Source organism: Bombus vosnesenskii, unplaced genomic scaffold (assembly GCF_011952255.1).
Source record: "Bombus vosnesenskii isolate JDL3184/JDL3185 unplaced genomic scaffold, Bvos_JDL3184-5_v1.1 scf7180000013311, whole genome shotgun sequence".
Taxonomy (NCBI): Eukaryota; Metazoa; Arthropoda; class Insecta; order Hymenoptera; family Apidae; genus Bombus; species Bombus vosnesenskii.
Window position 1 is genome coordinate 1,187,290 of NW_022882959.1, and position 24,676 is coordinate 1,211,965.

A 24,676-nucleotide genomic window follows, 5' to 3' on the forward strand; every position below is an offset into this window, starting at 1 on the left:
TTACACAACAGTTGCAATTACTGGAAGAACGATGAAAATAATGCACCTATATATACATATGTTATTTATTATTTCACAGAAGGAAAGTCTGTGTCTATGTATCTACATCTAAGGACAAATACATATAAATAAAAGCACTACATTATATTAATTCAACAAGTGCTGATATTGGCACAAACTTATAATTGACAGGAAAATATTCTATTTTAACAAATATGTCTATTTTTCTGTATCGGAAGTTTTATATAAAAACTTTATTATCAAAACACCTTTTTATATGGAACCAAAAGTAACAACTTTCTTTTCGTAAAGATTAATGACTTTCATACGATGATAGTAAAATACATCGAAGGATTAACTTTAAGCCGGTAAACGCGTTAGAGGTTAGGTGATTGGAATGGACAATTCTACGATATTTACTAATGTACAAATACAAATATCACAAATTATCCAAATTCGCGTTTATTTTTATCTGTAGCATAAACGAAATAAAATTCTATTCAATTTAAAATTAACCTAAACTATCACAGAATCACAACCAAATGAAGCTGTCGTTGTATTTTCTTAAGGTTGGCTAACCTGTATTGTTATCGTGTGCAATGGTACGGTCGTACCGTCATACGGTACGCAATGTACGAGGTGATCAATTTCTAACCTATACATGCGAATCTGTCACTCTTCAAGCATAAATTCCAATTGTTGGTAAGTAATGTCCACGATAAAACCAATTAAAATTTTAACGAAAACATTTAATAAGTTATAATAATAAGTTATTTAATAAGTTATACTAATATAAATATGCATATATGCATAATATACATATGCATCGGTCTTGAAATAAATGTAGAATAAATGTGAAAACAATACGTGTGGTATATAAAATAAACACGCATAGAATCCTCAAGGGAATTCTGATTAAACAGATATTTATTCATAATGCTATATAATACATATGTGTACATACACCACTTGACATATTTCGCATCCAAAATTCGAATGTTACAGATATTAAAGAACTTATTTATTCCCAACCTCCTGCACAATTAGATCGGATAAACGTGTTCCAAACAGAAGATACACGATTGTACAAAGTAGAATAGAATCGAACGCGCCAAACTGCTTTACAAATTTTATGACGTTCTATGGATTTATCTAATCGGATAGAATAATCAGTGTGCGATTAATTATGTTTTCTGAAAGGAGAAAAGTTCCTCTCGTCTTTTATAGAATCGGCCGGTACCGTGAAGTACTCATTTCCAAAACGGAAGGTATATGTTTTTAAACTTCTTTTCCCATGCCATGGACCCCACGCTCTGGGTTTCTCATATTGTTCGTTTTGCTTCGTTTTCTTCTCAATTTCACTGCAACTAATGAGATTATATTACCAAAATAAACGAAGAATGAAAACTGTCGAGGACAATTTATCATTGACATATGTCTTTAAAAAGATTTTAATTACGAACCAATGTTTTTTGGCGCAGGTGTTACACATAGAAGATAACCAATTCTTCGTTTCGATCGAGAGTTTTTCGTCGCCAAGTTTTCTTCCTGCAATGAGTTTATCTTTGAAACAAAGCAAATTGATTACAAATCCTGTGATTTGCTAACTTTATTAATTTAGGATTTTATGTTAAATCTGTAATTCGAGCTTGTTTGCGAACACAACGGTAGATAGCATACAACATGATCCAATTACGATCTTGATTCGCGTAGTATGATGTATTCAAAACAAATGCAAACAGCATCGAGTCATTTTGGATTTCTGAAAGCGAACGATTTAAACGTGCATCTTATTTTATAACTTACCTTTTGCCATCAGGTGGAGGTTATGAGGATCTCTCGTTAATGCTAAAACTGAATCTCGATTGTTCAGTTTCTCCGCTCTTTTTCCACCCCAACTATTAAAAGGAGTCCATTCGACACTTTCTGTTATTCTTTTAACATTGCTAAATTCATTCGTAGGTGTGTCTCGATCGTACCAATCGTGTGTAAGTTTCGTTCGTTTCCCTTGTGAGTCGACTTTCGATCGAGAATACTCTTTTGCTCGTTTACCACTCCAAGGGTCGAACGACGTCTTTTTCCACACTTTCCATATATCGTTCCCAGGTCTGTCGGTATAATTATCGGTTAGTATATCGTTGCTTTCGTTTTCCAGGTCCATTATGTCCGGTAGGACTATATCGTCGATTTCTGAACTTGCGAGAATCGCGCGTATCAAAAGGGAAACTATAGCAAACATCAACCACATGCCTAAAACAAATTAATTTGATAGAAATAACAGATGATAGATACAAATGAACGTTTTAGAATATAATTTTCTCTATTTCTTCGACATTCTCTTCGCTGCTGGTACAAAATATAAAAAATACATAATTTCAACCTTTTTTTAGGAAACAACTAAGCAATTAACAGAAATTGACATTTAAGGTATAAGATTTGTAGTATTACATTTGCACGAATCTTTCTTCAGCTACATTATTGAAAGGTTAAACAACTATCCGATTAATTAATAAACCCAAAATAGAATGAAAACGGATAACAAAAAGCTCGATTAAGTACGTATGTAGTACGAGATGTAGCGCATACACGTACACGCTTGTATATGCTTCATATTTAGCATTCTTCGCTATATCATATAATATAATTGCAAAGAGTACGAAAAGAGATGAATGTCGGATATGGGAAACATACGTGAGCATTGTCATTTGCTTTTATACGCAAACAAATATTGAGAGGGAACAGAATAATGATGCTTAATTTTCATCAAGTATAATGTACTAAATTTTATACGATAAAATTGCAAACTGCCGGAATCGCGTTTCATTTTTAACTTTGTTAACTGACAATGCATATGCATTACGATTTCATAGTAGGATCAAATCGTTTCTGAGAAAAAACATGAAAAGAGGCTAAACCTTCCATTTGTTGGATCTAAATATGCATGTGCAATGTAAAAGTAAATACTATATTAACTGCATGAAATTTTTATGGAGAAGTATAATTCTTATATGCAGAAGTACGTTGCCTCCCTCAATTCCCTCTAAAAATAATCTACTAATTGTACGTCCCTATTAAAGTCGCATTACTTTCATCCTTGCGAAATAGTCGCATTTATATTATATGCGCGTTTCATATACTTTCTTAAATATGTGCAAACACAGCGGATAAATTTAACGTGGAATATCCGATTTGATAATTCCTCCTTTATATTTTCATCATTTCTTTCGTGTTATCTTCGGTCATCGAGCAAAATTAAAATAAATCCGATATTTTGAAAGTAATTTTTAGAGAATCTTTATATTTATTATCAGAGCCCTATATGAACTGTGAAAGAACATTTAATTTAACAGAATACGAAAAAATATGTATATATATTCATATATTTCTCTTACTATATATTATATATCTATTTTTTTACTATATTTTATTATATTTATTATGTTTTGTGTTATATATAGTTGAAGGATGTGTTGCATCAAGTGGAAGCAACAGAGCATTTTCGTTAAAACTTGTTAAAACAATTAACAAGCACTTTCAAACCTGTCATCGGCTTATTCTTTTTCACAAACCATTTACGTCCTGCAATATCATATTTGAAAGGAACCTTTTTCTCTCGAAATGTTCATTTTTAGATCTTTTCGGTTTCCCCCCCTTTTTTTTTTAACAAACCTTCGTTACATTAAATGTCAGAAATAGAGAAACTATGTTTTCGACTTAATTTAATTTTCGTATGTCCTGTCATTCGACGCAAAATACGTGTCAGATCAAATTTTCAGAAAATATTCGTATCTGTCAGGCCGTATCTATCAATCTAGAATAATTTTAGATGAGAAAATTACGTGTCAAAGGATCTAGAAATTCTCTTTTTTCTTACGCGTACTAAACACACTTCCCTATAATACACAATATGCAACAAAAATTAAATAAGTCGACGAATCAACGTTAATTTCTGTAACCCCTTCGTTGCCGTTTTCTATGATTTAACAAATGAAAGCTCCAAAAAAAGACGAAATGTATCATCGGTTAGCACATTAAATAAAACTAATCCTCTCTTACTGAATAAAAATATTTTTAGATCACTATCGTTTAAACTCGTTATATCTTCTTCTTGTTAATTTTAATTCACTCTTAGAGTTTTATCGTCTAGTAACGAAGAGATTAATAATATTGGTGAGAAGGATCAATTAGCGAACTTTTTTAATTTGTCACGTTAAGAGCTGCCGCTTACCTCTTACACTGGTATCGTATTTCACTGTTGAAACCTATCCGCAGTTTCTGTTTCGAAAACTAATTCTTCACTTAATGGGATGTTACGATTACGAAAAATCGTCTCACCACCGTTCCTTTCAGTTCTATGCAAATATATTGTACAGTACGCGCGACACTTGCGAGCTCCGCTAAAATAAGATGTACAGTGACTAGTAACGATACGCGCGGCTCTTCTTATACCCGCCACGTGCTTCCGCAGCGCACTCTCCTTGCTTCGAAAGAGCAACCCCGATTTTTAACCGCCCTTTTCATCCATGCTGCTATTATTGCTCACGCTTAATGCTTTTCTCTCTCTCTCTCCCTCTCTCCCTCTCTTTCTCTTTCTATTTCGCTACTGCACGTTGATTCCTATTTACGTTATTACATAAATCCATCTTCTAGGAAAGAACAAGAGAAACCAGAAACGAAACGGGGCAGGAAAAGGAGCGGAATGATGTTGCAAATTGTTATATCGTCGATGATAACGAACGTAAAACTTCGCCTCTCTTGTCCTATCATTCTTTTGTTAGATCGAGCGACGTTGTTTAGTGCAGGTTTTAATTTGTCGTAATATATTATTTTATTGTAGAATAATTGGTTATCAGAGGTCTTCGCCAGAGTTGGCTACATTCGTCAAGTAATATCGTATTCCGCTGAAATTAGCTTTACCTTATCTTTCATTTGTGAATTAAAACAGACGATGACTGTTAATCATCATTCAATAATTTATTTCTATAATACGCGATGAAACACATTAAGATAACGACTACCATTGACACTCGACCAAAGTCTATACGTTTGCGTGGCTTTGGAAAGCGCGAACAGCAGGGAAATCCGTCGAATTTTTCTTGAATTCAGGCCCGTAATCCAAGGAAACGAGGCAACGGTGTTAAACGCTTGTCTTTTGCTTTGTAAAGTACGGTGACATTTTGCGAATACAATGACAAAGTGAATATGCGAGAAGAGACGGAGGTAGCATATGTGCGTGTCGGTTAAAAATGCGTTTCTTCGCACTTTGAAAGATTACGTCGTAAATTTCAGCTCAGGGTAATGCGTAACGTCAAATTTTACGGTGAACAGGCAAGAGTAAAGACAAACGGAAGCAACAGCCTGTTGATCATCATTTTAATTTCAATCTCACCAAGAGAATTGCACGCCGTTTCGATCAGAGTACAGTAGAAATCGAAGAACGATGAACTATTATCAGAGGTTTTCTTTCTATAAATTTACTCGGATCGCGCGATTTTTGAAGAACAAACAAGGCCAAGGTCTGATCATTCGTTTTTAGGAATATTAAGTATAGCGATTCAAGTAGATACAGATGTTGTATACAGACGCGAGTGAAATGATCTTCATAAAATACGTAAGCATTAGGTAAGCGTATAATTGTGATGATAAAGCAAAATAACTTGCTTAAAATTATGGTTAAACGGGTAACACGGTGCTATTAAGTCCAGTCGGTAGATTTATTCGGTCAATACGTTTCTTCGGAACGTTTAACATTCTTTGTTTGTAGGTGTATTCGCTTTAGCGTTTCCTTTGCTCGCAAACATAAAGATTCCGGTGAAATGTTATATATACATTCGTACAATACGTCCAATTTGATGTAATTTAACATTATTCGAATGACAATCAACTACGAACGTTCAAACGAGAAAAATTACATTTCGCCATACGAAATCTTTCAAATTCATAAGCCTAAACGATACATACGAAGACATTCTTTTAGACAAACTGAAATTTTCAATTGTAAAACAAGTGTTTCGCTTCGCTCTAATTGGAAACGATCGCGAAACACCAACCAGTTCGTTGCCAAAAAAGATCTGAATTTTTTGAGAAACACTTTAGGTAAGAACAATTAGCATTTAATCAGAATGATTCGTTCAGTGATGGTAACAATACTCTTTTACCTCTGGACGCATAAAAGGGATCAAACTTGGATAATAAGTCTTTAACAATTCCCTTCGTTTTTACCCCATGAAGGTGATCTTGGAGTTTCTTTGTTCTCCTTTCTCTTTCGCTAAAACGATCCTTGCATGTATTCGAATCGCATTTCAAATCTTCCCTCAACTTTCCTCTATCCACGAAGCTATCTATCATCGATTCGAATTCTTTCGATTCTAATCGTTCGGATAATATCTTCTCGTCGTGCCGATTATTAGTTCTTTTACCTTTGGAAATGAAGTAAGGTTGCCTGAGTATGCTATCCAGCATGTCATAACCGACACTACCCCTTCGCTCTCTTTCGAGATAAGCCAAGATAGTCGGCGTCGTTTTACGAACATGTCTGTACCGCCAATTTGGTCGGTACGTAGATTCGACCACAATATTCTTTACGACGGCGGAGGCACTGTTTGCCGTGTTCGAGTCGCGTTTCATTCGAACGTGAAATAAAACAGAATTACCCTTCTCGCCAATCGCGTTCCTCGAAACGCGAGCCAATTCGATCGGCATGTGAAATGTCGTCAGTCGAGGCGTGTAAATCGGACGTGAGACTATTTCGTCTTTCGAACGATACGTCGCCGGTATTTTTCTAAAATCCGCTCCACGCATGTCTTTCTGTTTGTCAAACGTTGACTCCACTTTTTCGAATCTCCCGCTCTTTTCCTCGTTTTTCGAATATATCTTTCGCTCGTCGTACGCCCTTTTCCTTCGCGTGGCAAACAACGAATTCTCATAGTTATTTGATCGTAAATGGTCGATACATTTGTCATCCGTCCTTTTCAGATTTTTCTCTTCTTCATCGTTATCACCGCCGTCGTCGTAGTTGTCGTTATTTTTGTTTCTTTCGAGTCGCGAATTCGCATACGTCGATCTTCCATCTTTCGTCGTTGACTCGATCGTTTTCGGATCGTCCGCCAGGATAACATTCGGATCTTCGTACTCGATCGGCGATTCTCCTCTCTTCGAGTCGCTCACGATATTTCTTAATTTTTCGTGAAACTTCTTTCCCCGAGAAATGATAAATGGATCGATCGTCTCCAAACGGCTATGACGCGAATGCTTCTCCTTGCGATCATTATCAATTTCGATCCATGTTGGTTCCTCCACGTAGAATGGATTTTGTTTTTCCAAGCCTAATTGTCGATGATAGCAACATTTCTTCGAATTAAACGATGCGAAACGATCGTCTCTTTCCAGTAGTTTGCGGAAGTCTACCGATCTTGGTATGGTAGGATTCAGGATACGACGTCCTACGTGCTCGGCTCCTATTCTCTTTGCCAGATTCCAGCTATCATATTGCGATTGTTTGCCACTTGGGTCCACGTATCTTTGTAACACGATAAACTTTGTAATTATTTGCATATAGTACAGAAGTAGCGTCCATAGGTCGCGGAACACATAGTACATTTATCGAAAATTATGTTTAAAATTAACAAACACGTGACGACTTATGGACGATAGCGTATTTATATGAAATATGTATTTTGGACGATTACCTGTTCGCTGTAAAAGGTGTGAGTTTCAGCGATTTAGTAGCCTCTCGCGAGGAATCGTCATCGATTTCGAAACAAATGGCGTCTTGCCACGATCCACGTCTTCCGTGTTTCCCCGAACAACGCACATTCAGATTGAACGTCGGTGTCGCTTCATCGTTTATGCTTTCCTAAAAATTGTGATTTTTTTAAATATCAGCGAGGGCGGTGAACGGTCTGGCGTTTAAACGGTGGACAAGAACTGTTCGTTATAAATATTGTTACGAAGCAAACAAGAAGTAGAAGATGAAACGCGACTCCAGGGAGGAAACTGTACTTCTTCGTACGTACAAGTGTTTTTCTTTTCTCTTTTCCCTCTTTTTCTTATCGTAATCAATAAGGAGTTGGTGTAACCTTTTAAGAGTTTACTCATTAAAATGCGACAAAAGTAATAATAATACATCGATGGCAAAAAAAAAAAGGATAAGAATTAATTTAGCAGAGTAATTCATAATTGGTAACGCATAGTTTTGCATAATCAGAATATTTAACTCTTACGATGCGACAAGTTCGTGCACATTTACCATAGAAGTGTCCTTTATCTTCGTCGCATCGATATTGCATGCCACCGCTGATAAGAGCGCTAGCGTAAGGAGGGATCTCGTCATTCCTACAAAATATACAAAATATTACATTCTCGAAGACGAAACTCCGTATGAAAAAATTGTAGTCCATATTTTCGACTTACTTTTATATCAGGCGATATTTTCGACCCCCTTTCCTGTTGTACCACGATTTCGAAAACACCCTATATACATAGCAACTGTTTATAACCGAGGAGCGCTCGTAGGAAACATTGTAAGTGCCAAAATTGAAAAACTTCGACTTTTTATTGAAAAATGTTCTATATACCAATGGAAATATCGCGGTATAGAATTTGAGTGCAATTTCGCTTTCTAAATATTTATTAATAATGCTAGAAGATGGCGTTTCCACAGAGAGAAATTAGATGAATGGAACTAACTATAAAACAAAACAACATAACATAATAATATAATATAATACAACTGCAAAAGGTGACACGTACAGAGTTTTCTACAAATACACTTGTCCTTTTCACCAATTTCGACTGCATTGATGCATAAGGATTCTTCTCCTCCTGAACATCTTGCTTCTTGGCACTTACAGTGTTTTAAGATTATGTATTTTTAAATTTTAACAATACGTCGCGCTAAACTTTCGTCCCTGATGCCTTGCAACAATTGGATTTCAAAAATTATTTAAAGACATTCTGTCTATTTCGAAATATCGATCTCGTTCGAACAATTATGATCGGTAACGTAACAGTTAATGCGAGATGTGGACCTACCTGTTGTAACAACCGACCACGATCACTGTTTCGTCGTTGCACGACGAGTCGAACGCAAAGAATGGACTCGAAATGACCGTTTCTGCCGTATTTATGGTACTCGTTCGCGAATCCTACGGGCGACCTCGTTGCGGTCGAGAGATTAGGAGAATTGTATGGGGAATTTACCCTGCCACGAAACGCAAACATCCTGATGACTTTAGGTTATAAGTTTCTTCCGTGTTCTTGTTCTTTCGTCGAAAAATTCCTGTCATCAAGGGAAATGCGTTTCACGCTGGTCACGCTTGTCATAACAGAAAATGTTATTTTGTATTTTAACATTTTCAACACCGACTCGATCATTTATATACTTCAAGACGATGCACATCGTCCCTACAACTTTTAATATTAATCTTCCGACTGCAACTTTATTTTTACCGACTTTGTTCCTATACCGAGTCGTTTAAGACCATTCGGCTTTGTTTATACCTTTGTGTCTTAACAAATCTCCAAAAATTCTTGGATTAAAGCTCTTCCAAGCTTCTAGAATGTCACTCGATTCGCATCGTAACGTGTTACCTAAATTTTATTAGCGAAGCAACGTTCAAACAAAAATATCGAAAGAATGGAAATTTGCTGATTCGAAAACGGTATGCAGATGAAGGTTTAATAAAGTTGAGATTAAATTAAACTAATATTATACGCTTCTTATAAAATACATCGTGTATGTGTCGTCGAATCTGTCAGGATGTTCCCCTCTTTAGCTATTCCATGTGAAAGTACTTTGTTCTTTTTTTAGTCGTTAAATGGTAAGAAAGAAGTCAGAAAATCAACAAACTATAATCAAACTACGCCGTACAAACAAAAATATCGATAACGTGCAATATAGTTTGCAATACGTTCAATGAAACAGATATTTACAATGTAAACTGGAAAGGGATTGAATATAAGTACGCTGTTTCTTTCTGCGCCATGAAAGACGCGTAAGTACTTACTTATAACCATAAAAACGTTATGATGCGAGAAAGAACATGCAATCGTGTTTAATGTGATAGTACGTTGTGTAACCGAATCAAGTAGGAGGTAACCAAGAGCGCGTATCAACTTATTTACGTTTGATGTAATCCCTTTCGTCGGCATATCTTCTAACTTTTACCCCTTTAAACCGATCGAGTTCAAACAAAATTTTGATTCTCTGGCCTAAACAACGATCTTCCCTAATTTTTCTTTTTCTTTTTGCGAGTCGTAGATCGTAGATATTGATAGTCGTAAAATCGTAAGAATTCGTCCACTACGTCGCTTTCGTACGACCGGCCAGTTCATTTGATTTCACGTCAAGTATGTGTTCTTTCGTTTTATCGATCGATTTAAACATTTATGGGTGTTCTTTTCAGATCAAGAACCGATACATCCGATATTTCAGAAGAAATCGATAAACCATGGTGAGATAATCTGCTTATCTATTATAAGTTATACGGTAATATAATACATTTGGCGATATAGTTTATTTTTGAAGTGGGTGCAATTACGCGTGGTAACTACGCAAAATTCTAGGCAGAAGATCGATAGAAACAACGTGCATTTTATTTCTCTCGTTTGTTCGTAGAAATTCAGATTTTTAGGCGATGGGGATTGCCCCGATTGGTTGCTGGCTGAGATCAACACGTTGTCACGTATGGTACAATTTCGTTTCAATATCACAGACAGTTTTCACTTCTCGATCGAGTACGCCACGATCCTTGAAAGTTTGTTTAATTATTTTGTCGCAGACATCAATCAAAATCAAAATACTGGGCCAAACGGTTGCAAAGTATCTTACGGAGAGAGATCTCGATGTGAGTATTAATTCTTGATGATCTATATTTCAAAATAATAATTTTGCGAGCTTGTCGGATTTAGTCGTGCCCGTATAAGAGATAAAGATTGATTTTAACAAAGAATAAAGATTAGGAATAAATATCCTGCAGAAAATTTTAGTCGGGCAGAGAAAAATAGGATAACGCGTCGTGTTGTTAAAAAGAAAAGAAAAAACGATAGAGGAGATCTTAGATACTGAAATCTAAGCGAAAAAGAGTTTTATGTTATACTATTTGTTCTGTCTCTGTCGCTATCGTTGTTATTTTTAGAAGAGTAATATCAATTTCGGAATACTTTTTCTTTTCAAGGAGGAGAAGGTCAGAAAAATTACTCAAGACGCTAAGGTTGGTAAGTGGAAATCAATTTTACTGCATCAAACAGTAAGTACAAGTGTATTGTTTTCTCGTTTCATACACAAAAATTCGTTTCTCTCTCTATTCATTTTATTCGTATGTGTGATCAATGTGCGTAACAATTTTTCTTTATCCTCCTTTCCTATTTCTTACCCTTCGCGAAGAATTAAACGACGCAAAGGCTATGGTGGCAGCTCTCGAATTAATTTTCACATCGTCCGCCCGATATGGCGTTTCCGCTGCTGATCTAAGCAGTGAGTTACAACAGCTGGGACTGCCTCGCGAACACAGTGCTGCGATTGCCAGACTACATACGGATCATTGTCCTCAAATTACGGCTGCACTTTCTTCGCAGTCTTTAAGAGGTAATTAAACGTCTTTTGGATTAGCCGCGTGATTGACGCGAATTCTAATTGGAAAATTCTATGGTTTTGCAGTCAGCAGATTATCGTCGATCGAAGTTCTATCCTGCGACAATTCCACGCCATTCTCCACGGTGTCTCTCAAATTGAAGAAACTGGACGGAAACGTAGAAGATTCCGTTATTAATATATCAAAAAAGGACGTTCACGTTCTACTGACAGGTGAGGATTAGAATTTGACAAACGAAAGATTGGTATTGTTCGCATTTAACTCGTTCGTTTGTTTTTCCGTTTTCTCTAGAACTAAGAAGAGCCAAATCCTTGATGGAAAATCTTTAAATACTTGAAAATTGCATTCTATGCAACGGTACACACAGCATGATCATCTTCATCGATAAGAATATTGTAAACTATATAACGTCGTCAATAATAACATTGCAAAATGAAAATATTTTGTTCTTTATTTTCGACAGAAATCAATATTTCGTAATAAAAGCGACAAACATTTCCGGTAAAGGAATGAAGAGGGAATATACGTACTTTATCGAAAATAAATATCTCTCCAAATTAAAAACAAAAAGTTTTTAAGTAAATGAAAAACACGAGAGTACAAGGAAAGAGTATTGCTAAGGTATAATGTATATTTATTATATTATCATTTTTTGTCATATAGCATAACATTGTTATTTCTATAGTAATAATAATAATCATAATCATAATAATCATAATCATAACCATAATCATAATAATAATAGTAATTATAGCACCATGAACACTCCACAGTAAGTTTTTTTTTTTTTTTGTTTAATTCGTTATTCGAAAAACACGACGCGCTGATGCGCTTCAAGGGGTGAGAACCGCGATTTGTATAATAAATACAATTGTGAAAAACTGTACTTCGTCTTACATCTGCGGCGCAGTCTCGTAACGGCAGAAAATCGACTGTGAAGAAGAATGACTAGATGATTTTTTTAATATTAGGAAACGAGATTTTCTTCTGACTAGAACATTAGCGTATCCGATATTTCGCGTGGAGTAAACAAACTCTTGATTTATCATGTCTCGGTAGACCGATTGCTTTACTTTTCTTTTTCATTTTTTTTTTTTTTCTGTCTTTTCAACATTTTGTCCCTTTTTGCATTCGTCTCGTTTGATCGCTGATTCGACGTTGCTTCGTACAATGTACTCTTTTTGATCCAGCAAAATCTCTTTAAAAACACATGCCAAAATTCGAACGTGAGCCCTTACCCCGATACGCTCGAGTGTCGGATACGTGTTAAGGGCGTATGAAACACACTTCATACGACGCTCTTTTTAAGTTGATATTCAAATAAAACCGTATCACCGTTCTCACACCCGTTAAGCATCGCGATTTAGGGGTTCGTACAGGTGTCGAGGTTCGCACTTCTCAATCCTTCGCATATTCTTTTTCCTCCCGGAATTAGATTTCTTTCTAGTTTTTTTATTTTGTCTCTGACTTTCCATTCATATATTATATGTATATTTCTTGCGTCGTATGCATGTATTATGTATGTGCATACGCACGGTTTGTACGTATGTGTCTGTGTCTGTGTCTGTGTGTTTGTGTGTGTTCATATATATATATATATTTATATATATACCTTTTTGTTCTTCTTTATATTTAATCTAAACTGTCTTAATGAAAGCTCGTTCTTAACTTTTATATTCATCCTCGTTTCTTTTTAATTAAAATTCTCTTTCATCTTCGTTAGCTCGTCGAGGACGAGCGCATACCTAACCATTCGCTTCGTTTTACCAATGTTAATATAACTGTGTTTGTTTACTCGTTTCGATCGTTCTCGTTACATATTCAATTTCATAATTTTAATATCCTACCTAAATAGCTGGTCGTCGTTAGTTTGTCAATAAATAATACATAAATACATAGGTACACACATGGTTTTATCGCTATCGCGCATTTACGTTTTCTTCAGTTTCATTCATCTGTTCCTTCTTTCTTTCTCTCGTCGCAAGCGACAAAATTCTCGTCCACGATGACGATGGTGACAATGACGATACGACCATGCCAATGACGATGGTAAACATAACAATGCAACAACAACAACAACAATAACAATAATAACAGTGACAATAATAGAGATGATGACTATAACGATACGATAATGGTTATTAATAATACATAATAGTAACGCGATGATTATGATAATCATAATGATGATGGCGATAATCATAACGATTTTGTTAGAATAACAATGACAATAGCGATAGTACGAACAGCGATAATATTAGGAGGACTAATAAATAATAATAAATAATAGCAATGACAATGGTAATAACGAGCATAGTAGCAGCGGCAGTAGTAGTAATAACGATGATGATGATGATAGTAATAATTATATCGAAGATAATACGTAGCAAACGTATTTTCGTTTAGACCAAACTTCTTTAAACCTCTCGTCCAAAGATCTTACGTATAAACCTAAATTACAAAGATGTAAAAGATGGAAAAGTAAATGCGTAAATAAGTAGATGAAATATACACACGGAGGAGCAAATAAGCGATCGTTGACGAGCAAACTGCGTTAAACGAGCAGTAAAAAACTTACACACTAACTAGAGCATTTATTGGACCTTGAGTTATCGTAAGACAATCACAATCGGCAGAACGTACGTTTCTCTGCTTAACTCTGCCTTTTTCCTTTCACGAACCTGGTAACATTCGTAAGACGATCGTTTTCGTACAACGAGTGTGAAAACCGATCGATATTATAGGCCTTTCGCTATGCTCAGTTTTAATGCCTTCGGTCTTTCGTTATTCGAGACATTTCCATCGAAATTTTCTTCTCAAATTCTCCGTGGTCGATCCGAGTAAATACAATTATCTGTAACTTGAAACTGTCAACTTGCACGAAATCGAATGCGATGGTAATTTTGTTAATAGGTCGATGAGATCGCTTTCGTTCTTTCAACGAACGATACTTATCTGTTATTTTCACGTATACAGATATATATATATATATATGCGTTCACAAAATAAATTTTTCCTTATATATCATTTATCACGAAACGATTAAGAACATAACGAGCATGCGTTCTCATAATCTACAAGGCTACGTTTGTTCTATGAAAATTACCTCGATCACACGCGTATTTCAAATTCTTGAAAACACGTTCGCTTTACGTTACGTACGTTAAGCAGAATTTTATTTCATCCACGTGGAAGATATCATCGTCCTTATACTTTCGGATTTCTAATCGTTCTTACAAGGATTATCATCATCATTGCCATCATCGTTACTATATTTGTCGTCGTCTCGTCGTTATTGTCGCCGTTGTAATCGTTATTGTCGTCACCATCGTCACCATCATCACCATCGTTATCGTCGATAACCGGTAATCGTCACCGTTCTCGTTTACGTTCGCGTTGTCCACATCGTTGTCACCACCGATCATCGTCATGATCGAATCGTTATCGTGACTAATGCGTGTTTTCGTCATTGTCGTTACGATTACCGTTGTAATCGTTTCGCGTGTAGTCATCGTTACCATGTGTCGGGCAATTGTCACGCCATCGTCATCCCGCACGAGTGCAGTTTGTCGTATTTCGTCGATCTGATTGAAATAAGTACAAAATGAACTAAACGGTTTGTCAACTTTCTGGAACGCTTTCTTTTACGGTGTTCGGTTCGACACGCGTAAAAGGAATAGGGACGCGCGGAGCATCGAAATTCCCTTGGAAAGCAAACATCGTCAGAATCGTTGCGTTTCTTTCGCGAGATACAACGAGGAGAGAATGGAAACGAGTCAATGGAATTCGCAGACCCCTTGTACAGTTCTCAACGTCGATACGACACCGCGATTATCGTTTGGTCTAATTTCATAAACGGTGCGCGCTCTAGAAAGTGGTATTTTGTTACGTGGCAAATGAAATACTCTCATCTCTAAAAAATATCTATAAACGGATTTATATTACAGGAACGAGCAACTCTGTTCTTAAGGTGGCCGAAAACTCGGGCGAAACGTCGAAAAACAGAGCTGTTCACTCCGATACGATTATCGAACGTGGACTTTGTCCATTGGATGGATGTTGTACGATTTTTACTTTATCGCCGTCTCAGTTTTGCTTCTGATATTCTACTTTCTTCGTTATCGAGAAGGGAATCCTTTTTTAGATTTTGCTTTATCTTTATTCACCTACCTCCGCTATAAGGTAACGGGCCTAAGTGGCAATTTGGAATGGAACATCGACGATATGGACGATCGTTTTCCTATATCGCTTTTCCTGTTGTTTGCTTCGATCCGATTGCGGCCGCGCGAATATCTTCCATTCTTTAGGAATCTTTGGAAACGCTTTGTTTCACGACTCGGGTCGTTTCACCGCGGTACTTCCCGATTGACGTATATAGTCGTTTATCTCTGTACACGAGTAGACATTCACGACGAGGAGATCGATCGTTAGTTCGACGAAGAAACGTCCTTGGATGTTCCAACTCGAATTCATTTTTGTCGAGAACTTAAGACCATAAAAGATGTACAAAGAATCCTTTTTTCTTCTTCATCGACGTGGTCGATGCCTCAATATCTGCCCGTTATGTGTACGCGTTGTTTCGTCCTATTTACCTTTGTACGTCTTGTCCGTGTTATTGCTAGGCTGTGTTGCGTTGTTCCTACGTGTCTCCGTCTTTCTACGGCTTTTTTAGCGATGCTTCCAAAGCGATAACAGTGTCGAGTAATAGGTGTGTATATAAAAAGATAATGGAGGCAAAGGACGCGTTCTTTAAACTTTGTGAGTGTAAGCGTCCAAAAAAAAGTGAGAACAGGCCAGGTTCGTTTGTCGCAACAGCTTCTAACGTGATCGTTTCACAGCTTCGTATCGAAATTTTGCACGTACCAGCAAAGATCGTACACGGCCGAGTGTTCAGGAGAAAATTGCATTCTTTTTATCGTATTCTCGATCTAAGTATCATAGGTGAAGGAAGCAAAGAAAACAGATAGAGAGAGCAAGAAAGGAGCATCGTTAACGTTATCGTCCTCATCGCTGTTGTCGTTATCGTTGTTGTTGTGTTGTTATTTTTGTTGTTTTCGTCGTGATTGTTTTTGTCGTCGTTATTGTTGCTGCTATATGTTGTTATCGGTGGTCGTGGTAATATAGTTGTTGATCCAATAAACCTGTGCATTTAAAAACAAGGAACAACTGCGTATTTATGATTTATACGGGATTAGGCACGAAATATTCGGATCGTAGAACGACCACGTCCAAGTCGTTCGATGTAGCCTCTCCTTAAGATTTTTCTAAAGTTTTATGAACCGCTAGTAGGCACGGTAAGGAATTCGCGAAACGGCAAGTCCAGAAATGAAGCGATCAAGTACACTCTCTGAACACCGCTCAGAACTCAACTATTACGGCTGAGCAGGCTGCCAATCCCTAGAATTCAAGTCTATAGGCACTGCAACTAGTCTCGTGGTCCTGCAGGTTAATCGTACATCGGGATGCTGAAGGTGAAAGGTCAATGTGATTCGCAGCCAGAGCTTCTTCGTTGTCGGCTACCCAATAGCCCAGGGTGTCGGTGTCGTAAGTTGGGATCATAGTTACCTCTGAAAAGCAAAGATCATAATGTGAATCGTGCTAGGATCAGCAAATTAAGCGCTACGTAAGGATATAGTTTCTCGGTGAGAATTAAGACTTGAAAATAAGATTGAAAAATTATTAGAGTTTTGAAATAAACGAGTGCCAATGCCGATCGGCATAAATGTGTCCGAATGAAAACTAACGTCGACCTACCGAGATCTTTGTCTTCCCAAGTCCTCTTAGCTTCCAACAAAGCGTCATAGACTTCGCGACTTGGTTCGGTACCGCTGAACACGTAATATCTCGCGCGAACTCTCTTGAAGAATTCCAACGATGTGTAATAGGAGTTTCCATGATGAGGTACATAAGTAAGATCCACGTAGACGGGTTGTACTTTATTCTTCGAATCCTTCAGCTTCTTCTCGTTCTTGCCCGGGCTCTCGGAGCGTTTCTTGTTCTTCAGATTCTCCGATAGAACCTTTCTCGCTTGTTTCTTCTCTTTTTTCGGTGTTCCGGGTGTACCCTTGTTAGAAATTTCATTGGTCACAGGAGCTGGTGAAGGTAATCTCAATGGCTCACCCCAGTCGTTAATAGCGTCGAAATTTAGTCTCATATTGTTGTCGGAATTCGTGTTTCTGAGGTTAAACTTATGCGGTGGAATGGGAGAAGGAAGCCCCAACGGAGTTCCCCAACCATCTAACGGATCTTTCTTCGTGTCAGACTTCGGATCCTCCTCTTTGCGATCGTCCGACTTACCATCAGAATCTGACGCTTCTCGACGAACGCTACCGTTCGTGTATCTCGCTGAGATAGTTTTACCCTGTGGATCGGTTTCTTTAGTTTCCTTTTGTTCCATCGACAGAGCTTTCTCAAAGTCAAGTCCAGCCTCGTCGATATATTTCTTCGGATCGGATTTCTCCTTGTAATCACCGGCATACTCTTTCTCCACCATGAAACGTTTGAACGTGTAATCACCTTGATCTGTCAGAGTGGAAGATTCGCCGATCTTCTGCGTGCTGCCACTTGTTGTATCTTTTTCAGACGGTAGCTCGCCATAAATGCTGCTGCTCATCGCGCTGCTCATAAAGTCGCTAGATGTTCTGTCTTTCTCTTTTTCTTGCAAGGAACGTAGAAGGGAGCTATCGGGACCCAAAGATTCCGTCATATCCTTGCTAGGTAAATATTCGTCTACCTTCACGTCCACTTTCTCCGCCAATATCACCGTCTCTCCTTTTTCGTTTGTGGTTTCCGTGACTTCTCGGGTCGTCGTCACTATCTCACCGTCGTCGGACACTGTCTTAGTCGTGGTGATGATCGTTCTGATCACCTCTCCCGATCTGAATCCTTCTGGAGTTCCAGTCAAGGACCTACCTTCGGATCTTCGGTCCGGTGTAGTTCTTCCTGACAGAGAAGAAACGTCGGAAGCGATATCGCGTACTTGAGGAGGCATCGAACGTTTATCCATCGGCGTATGCTTCGTTTCTTCCTTTTCAAATTTCGCTTCAGATTTTCCTTCTGCTCCTTCGACTTTCTTCTCTTCTTTCTTCCTTTCCGTAGACTCTTCGGTCTTCGTAGTTCTAATAGTAGTTTCTTTGATTATGGTACCTTCGTCGCTTAAAAATTCACTCTGCTTACTAGCTTCGGTCGTCATTTTTTCGATAGCCTCTCTGATGTCCTTCTCCGATATCTCACCACCCGTTTCTATGATAGTTGTCGTTCCTTTTTTAACGTCGACGTGCATACCCGACAGAATGTCCGATGTCAGACTCTCTTCGCTCAGCTTCTCGCCTCCTGTAATCACGATTTTCTTCGTTTCTGTTCTCACAGTTTCGACGGTCGATGGGACAGTTTCTTTGCTCACGATTTCTTTTATCGTTTCGAGATCGTCCGTGTCGCCCATCTCACCCTCGGGAACGATAATCTCGCGCTTTATGACTTTCGTAATCACCAGCGGATCATCCTGCTCGATGATCTCCCGTTTTATTACCTTACGAATCGTTTCGGGTTCTTCTTGATCCGACACTTCTCGTGTCACGATTCTTTTAACCACGATCACCTTGCCATCTGGCGAAACTTCCTTTTCTTCTTCGGTTGGCTCTCCTTCCATCTCTTCTTTACCTTTGATAATTCGTTTTTCCAACTCCTCGAACTCGAGCCTGGCCGAGGGTACAGATTCACTCGCGTCTACGTCCGATTCGATTACTTTTCTAATTACTTCCGTTTTACCCGTCACTTGCGCGTCTACTTCGCCGATTTTACTTTCTTTCAGTACAGTAACTATCTGAGGTTTCGCTTCTACGGTGTGCGTAACGGATGATTTCTGGGTTACCGTAGTGGTGATAGTGGTGGAGGTGCCGATACTCGTAGAAACTACATCTTTATCGGGCGAAATATGGTCGATTGGTTTACCGGCAGATTTATCTTCTACTTTCTCTACGGTGGAAGCTGTAGGCTCGGATATCGAATCAGGAGTTCCGTCACGAGTTACGTCTGGCGTTGATTTTCCTGATAACGTCGTTATATGAGTCGTACGTATCTCGGTTACTCCGCCGACGAATGCTTTGTGGAATTGGCTCTCGTAACTTGTCGAATAATCCGTCATCGACGTTTCCATGTGGCCTTCGCGTTGTCCCGAATATTCCACCGTTTTGTAATCGTAAGACATTTTCCCTTCTCCGTGGTCGGGTTCGTATCTGAGCTCCAGAGATTTTTCATAACGGTAGCCATCCTTACCGTAGCTGTCATCTGGCTCGTCGTCGTGATAGTACACCTCCACGTCGATCACGGATTCTCGAGTAAGTTTTCTCTTCAGAATTAATTCCTCCGTTATTTCTAGAATAATGTATCGAGGTAAAGACGATCGGACGATAATGTCTTCTAGAATTTCTTCGGTGATTTTCTTTCCTTGCTTAACGTAGTCTTCTTCGAGAAGTCTCTCAATTTCGATTCTTTTCTCTTCCGAGATCGAAACTTCTTCGTCGATATGTGGCTCAGAACGTACAGGGCTATCTTGAGTAGATTTATCAGAAGCAATCAGTTCGGAACTTACGCTAGAACTTATCGAATGATCCGACTTCTCCATCTTTTGCTCGGGTATATCTAAAACTGAATCTCTGTTGAGTTTCCTCGTCGTAATAATTGTCTCTATGATAGTCATTACTATCAACTCTGAGACTGAATAAGTTCTAATTATTTCTTCTATTACGATCATCGTGATCTTCCTTCCCTTATTTATATATTCTTCTAAAATATACTTTTTAATATTTGCTTCTTTCTCAGGCGTTATTTTCATCGTACTTTCTCGATCGACCTGCGTTTGGTCCATTTCAACACTTTCAGGCAATACTTTATAGCTATCATCGACGAATAGCGACTTATCTTTAGTTACCTCTGTAGTAGAAACGCTTATCTTCGTAAAATCTTCCAGTTTAACTGGCGTCTTTAATGCCCCATCCTTTTCGACTGATTTCCGAATATCAATCTGTTTCTCTTCGACATCTAGCTTTTTACTATCGATTTCTCTTCTTTTATCGCCTTCGTCTAAATCGGCGATGCTGGGAGACTTTGATTTGTCGGACAAATCTTTAGCTTCTCCTGGAACACTCGCTACACTGGGAGATCTGGATTTCTCAATTTCTTTTATACCAACTTCCTTCAAATCAGGTGTCTCGCTAGCAATGCTAGGAGTCTTTGATTTATCCTTAGGTTCTGACAGGACACTTGTTACACTGGGTGATCTGGACTTTCCAGTGTCTTTAGCTTCGACTTCCTTTACATCGGAAACGTCGCCGGCGATGCTTGGGGACTTCGACTTGTCCGATACATCTCTCGAGTCCAACGTTGCACTTGGTATACTTGGAGATCTGGATTTCTCAGTATCTTTTGCTTCAACATCCTGTATATCGGGAACTTCTCCAGCGACACTCGGAGACTTGGATTTGTCCGCTGCTTCCTTTGGTTCGCCTAATACACTTGTTACACTAGGAGATCTGGATTTGTCTTTTACGTCAATATCCTTGAAATCAAGCGTGTCGCCAGCGATACTAGGCGACTTGGATACATCGGATTTACCCGCTACATCCTTAGATTCCACTGAAACAGTTGGTATACTCGGAGATCTAGATTTCACGATATCTTCCAATTCAACTTCTTTCACATCAGGTACCTCGCCAGCGATACTGGGTGACTTTGATTTATCCGATACATCCTTAGCTTCCTTTGGAGCACTTGGTACAGTTGGAGATATAGGTTTGTCAATAGTTTTCGTTTCAACCTCCTTTAGGTCAGGTGATTCACCAGCAATGCTGGGCGACTTTGATTTATCTGATACATCCTTCAATCCCACTGAAATATCTGTTACACTTGGTGATTTAGATTTGTCCACAGAATCTGCAACATCTTTCAGATCCAATATATCACTAGCAACGCTAGGGGATTTTGATTTATCCGTTAAATCCTTTGCTTCCGCTGGGGCACTTGTTACGCTAGGTGACCTAGATTTATCAGCAACTTTAGCGTCAACATCCTTTAAATCACTTGTTTCGTCAGCAACGCTGGGAGTCTTTGATTTCTCTGATATATCTTTATATTCTAACGGAACACTAGGTGACCTAGATTTATCAGCATCCTTCGTCGGAACATCCTTCAAATCGAGAGCCTCGGCAACAATGCTGGGAGACCTGGATTTATCCTTCGATTCATCTGTGACACTAATCACACTGGGAGACCTAGATTTCCTAATTTCTTTAGCCTCGACATCCTTCAAATCAATAGCTTCGCCAGCAATACTGGGCGATTTCGATTTATCTACTGTTTCTTTTAGTTCCGCTGAAACGCTTGTTACGCTAGGAGATCTAGATTTCTCCATATCTCTCAGATCAGGAACTTCACCAGCAACACTGGGAGATTTCGATTTATCTGACACGTCCTTTGATTCCACAGGAATGCTTGCTATACTGGGAGATCTAGATTTCTCAACATCCTTCAAATCGGGAACTTCGCCAGCGACACTGGGAGATTTTGATTTATCTGATACGTCTTTCGATTCCACAGGAATGCTTGGTATACTGGGAGATCTGGATTTCTCAACATCCTTCAAATCGGGAACTTCACCAGCGACACTGGGAGATTTTGACTTATCTGATACGTCCTTGGATTCCACAGGAATACTTGGTATACTGGGAGATCTGGATTTCTCAACATCTTTCAAATCGGGAACATCACCAGCGACACTGGGAGATTTTGATTTATCTGATACGTCCTTTGATTCCACAGGAATGCTTGGTATACTAGGAGATCTAGATTTCTCAACATCCTTCAAATCGGGAACTTCACCAGCGACACTGGGAGATTTTGACTTATCTGATACGTCCTTGGATTCCACAGGAATACTTGGTATACTGGGAGATCTGGATTTCTCAACATCCTTCAAATCGGGAACTTCACCAGCGACACTGGGAGATTTTGATTTATCTGATACGTCTTTCGATTCCACAGGAATGCTTGGTATAGTGGGAGATCTGGATTTCTCAACATCCTTCAAATCGGGAACTTCGCCAGCGACACTGGGAGATTTTGACTTATCTGATACGTCTTTGGATTCCACAGGAATGCTTGATATACTAGGAGATCTAGATTTCTCAACATCCTTTAAGTCGGGTACTTCACCAGCAACACTGGGAGATTTTGACTTATCTGATACTTCTTTCGATTCAGCGGAAACACTTGGTATACTGGGAGATCTAGATTTTGCAACATCCTTTAAGTCTTGAACTTCTCCAGCAACGCTGGGAGATTTTGACTTATCTGATACGTCCTTCGATTCCATAGGAATACCTGGTATACTGGGAGATCTAGATTTCTCAACATCCTTTAATTCGGGAATTTCACCAGCAATACTAGGCGTCTTTGACTTATCCAAAACGTCCTTTGCTTCAGCCGGAATACTGGTTATACTGGGAGATCTAGATTTCTCAATATCCTTTAAGTCAGGTACTTCTTCAGCAATGCTGGGTGACTTTGATTTATCCGTGGCTTCTTTCGATTCCGTTGATGCGATTGATATACTTGGAGATCTAGATTTCTGTGTATCTTTTATATCGGCGTCCTTTACATCGGGTATTTCGCCAGCGATACTAGGAGACTTTGATTTATCTGATGCGTCTTTCGCTTCAGTTGGAACACTTGTAATGCTAGGAGATCGAGATTTCTCAATATCTTTTACTTCAACATCTTTCAAATCGAGAACCTCCCCGGCAATACTAGGCGATTTTGATTTATCGGATGTTTCCTTTGTTTCAGTTACAACAGATGCAACACTAGGAGACCTGGATTTTTCAGCACTTTTTGCATCAATTTCATCTAGATCGGGTTTCTCGCCAGCAATGCTAGGTGACTTTGACTTATCAGTTGGTTCTCTCAGCTCGGCTGAAATGCTTGTTACACTAGGAGACCTAGACTTCTCAGCATCTTTTACGCAAACGTCTTTTAATTCTGGAATCTCACCAGCAATGCTGGGTGACTTGGATTTATCCGGTGTTTCTTTCCGCTCAGTAGGTACGCTTATCACACTAGGAGACTTAGATTTCTCAATATCTCTTTCGTCAATCTCCTTCAAGTCAAGAGTCTCACTAACAATACTAGGTGACTTTGACTTATCCGAAAGTTCCTTTGGTTCAACTGCAATACTTGCTACGCTGGCAGATCTAGATTTGTCAAAATCTTTTTCATCGACTTCCTTCAGATCGGTAATTTCTCCTGCAATGCTTGGTGTCTTGGATTTATCAGCTGGTTCTTTTGGCTCAGTAAGGACACTAGTTACGCTAGGCCTAGGAGACCTAGATTTATCAACATCCTTTAAGTCAGGTTCTTCACCAACAACGCTGGGAGTCTTTGACTTATCTGATACTTCTTTAAACTCCGCTGAAATACTTGTTATGCTAGGAGACCTAGACTTCTCGATATCCTTTAAATCTGGTGTTTCGCCAGTAATGCTAGGAGTCTTTGACTTATCTTTCAAGTCCGTTGAAATACTTGTCACACTAGGAGATCTGGATTTCTCAATATCTTTTGTTTCCAGTTCTTTTAGATCCAGCGTATCACTGACGATGCTTGGTGTCTTTGATTTATCTGATATATCTTTAGTTTCTACTGGAGCACTTGGTATACTCGGAGATCTAGATTTCTCAGCACCTTTCGCTTCAACGTCCTTCAGATCAGGCGTTTCACCAGCGATACTAGGAGACTTGGACTTATCCGATACATCTTTTGCTTCAGCTGGGACGCTTATTACACTAGGAGACCTAGATTTTTCAATTTCTTTAGCTTCAAGATCCTTTAAGTCAGGTGTCTCGCCAGCGATACTGGGAGATTTCGACTTATCCGGTACGTCCTTTGCTTCGGATGGGACACTCGTTACACTGGGAGACCTAGACTTCTCTATTTCTTTAGCTTCAATGTCTTTTAAGTCAGGTGTCTCGCCAGCGATACTAGGAGATTTCGACTTATCCGGTACGTCCTTTGCTTCGGATGGGACACTCGTA

At 38.6% G+C, this 24,676-nt stretch overlaps 4 protein-coding genes across 6 annotated transcripts in view; 1 reads left to right on the plus strand and 3 right to left on the minus strand.

Annotated features, from left to right (window-relative positions):
- Nucleotides 1-573: 573 nt before the first annotated feature.
- Nucleotides 574-12,006, plus strand: LOC117234932 (COMM domain-containing protein 4). Its single transcript, XM_033496521.1, has 8 exons — nt 574-702; nt 10,407-10,454; nt 10,619-10,690; nt 10,782-10,847; nt 11,178-11,217; nt 11,387-11,587; nt 11,660-11,806; nt 11,886-12,006. Exons 2-8 carry the CDS (start codon nt 10,452-10,454, stop codon nt 11,921-11,923), a joined length of 567 nt encoding a protein of 188 aa, XP_033352412.1. The 5' UTR covers nt 574-702; nt 10,407-10,451; the 3' UTR covers nt 11,924-12,006.
- LOC117234931 lies at nt 898-4,559 on the minus strand. Of its 3 annotated transcripts, none has more exons than XM_033496519.1 (4): nt 4,229-4,559; nt 1,807-2,250; nt 1,464-1,563; nt 898-1,361 (listed from the first exon to the last, which is right to left on the minus strand). In XM_033496519.1, the coding sequence occupies exons 2-4, from the start codon at nt 2,246-2,248 to the stop codon at nt 1,181-1,183; spliced, it is 723 nt and encodes a 240-aa protein (XP_033352410.1). In that variant the 5' UTR covers nt 2,249-2,250; nt 4,229-4,559; the 3' UTR covers nt 898-1,180. The 3 variants fall into 3 exon arrangements, with proteins under 3 accessions (XP_033352410.1, XP_033352409.1, XP_033352411.1); XM_033496518.1 differs by having other exon boundaries at nt 898-1,367; nt 4,229-4,555; XM_033496520.1 differs by having other exon boundaries at nt 898-1,367; nt 1,464-1,548; nt 4,229-4,554.
- Nucleotides 5,450-9,206, minus strand: LOC117234934. The gene is made up of 5 exons (XM_033496522.1): nt 9,034-9,206; nt 8,413-8,472; nt 8,249-8,334; nt 7,689-7,855; nt 5,450-7,519 (listed from the first exon to the last, which is right to left on the minus strand). Exons 3-5 carry the CDS (start codon nt 8,330-8,332, stop codon nt 6,118-6,120), a joined length of 1,653 nt encoding a protein of 550 aa, XP_033352413.1. The 5' UTR covers nt 8,333-8,334; nt 8,413-8,472; nt 9,034-9,206; the 3' UTR covers nt 5,450-6,117.
- Nucleotides 12,007-12,205: 199 nt separating the features above from the next.
- The window catches only part of LOC117234939 (microtubule-associated protein futsch-like), a 35,323-nt gene continuing 22,852 nt past the window's right edge, over nt 12,206-24,676 (minus strand). Inside the window, 3 exon segments of the mRNA XM_033496526.1 lie at nt 12,206-17,161; nt 17,349-21,628; nt 21,746-24,674. Coding sequence (XP_033352417.1) covers nt 16,992-17,161; nt 17,349-21,628; nt 21,746-24,674 — 7,379 coding nt within the window. The 3' untranslated portion in view covers nt 12,206-16,991.

Bases quoted from the DNA above. Each gene is read 5' to 3' on its own strand.
- LOC117234932 (XM_033496521.1), top strand. The intron at 11,218-11,386 runs GTAAGTGGAAAT...CCCTTCGCGAAG, and splicing joins TACTCAAGACGCTAAGGTTG to AATTAAACGACGCAAAGGCT. The intron at 11,807-11,885 runs GTGAGGATTAGA...CGTTTTCTCTAG, and splicing joins CGTTCACGTTCTACTGACAG to AACTAAGAAGAGCCAAATCC.
- LOC117234931 (XM_033496518.1), bottom strand. From the start codon at position 2,248: ATGTGGTTGATGTTTGCTATAGTTTCCCTTTTGATACGCGCGATTCTC. The intron at 1,564-1,806 runs GTAAGTTATAAA...TTTGTTTCAAAG, and splicing joins CCTCCACCTGATGGCAAAAG to ATAAACTCATTGCAGGAAGA. The intron at 1,368-1,463 runs GTTCGTAATTAA...TAATCTCATTAG, and splicing joins ACCTGCGCCAAAAAACATTG to TTGCAGTGAAATTGAGAAGA.
- LOC117234934 (XM_033496522.1), bottom strand. From the start codon at position 8,332: ATGACGAGATCCCTCCTTACGCTAGCGCTCTTATCAGCGGTGGCATGC. The intron at 7,856-8,248 runs GTAAATGTGCAC...CACAATTTTTAG, and splicing joins AGATAAAGGACACTTCTATG to GAAAGCATAAACGATGAAGC. The intron at 7,520-7,688 runs GTAATCGTCCAA...CGTGTTACAAAG, and splicing joins ACACCTTTTACAGCGAACAG to ATACGTGGACCCAAGTGGCA.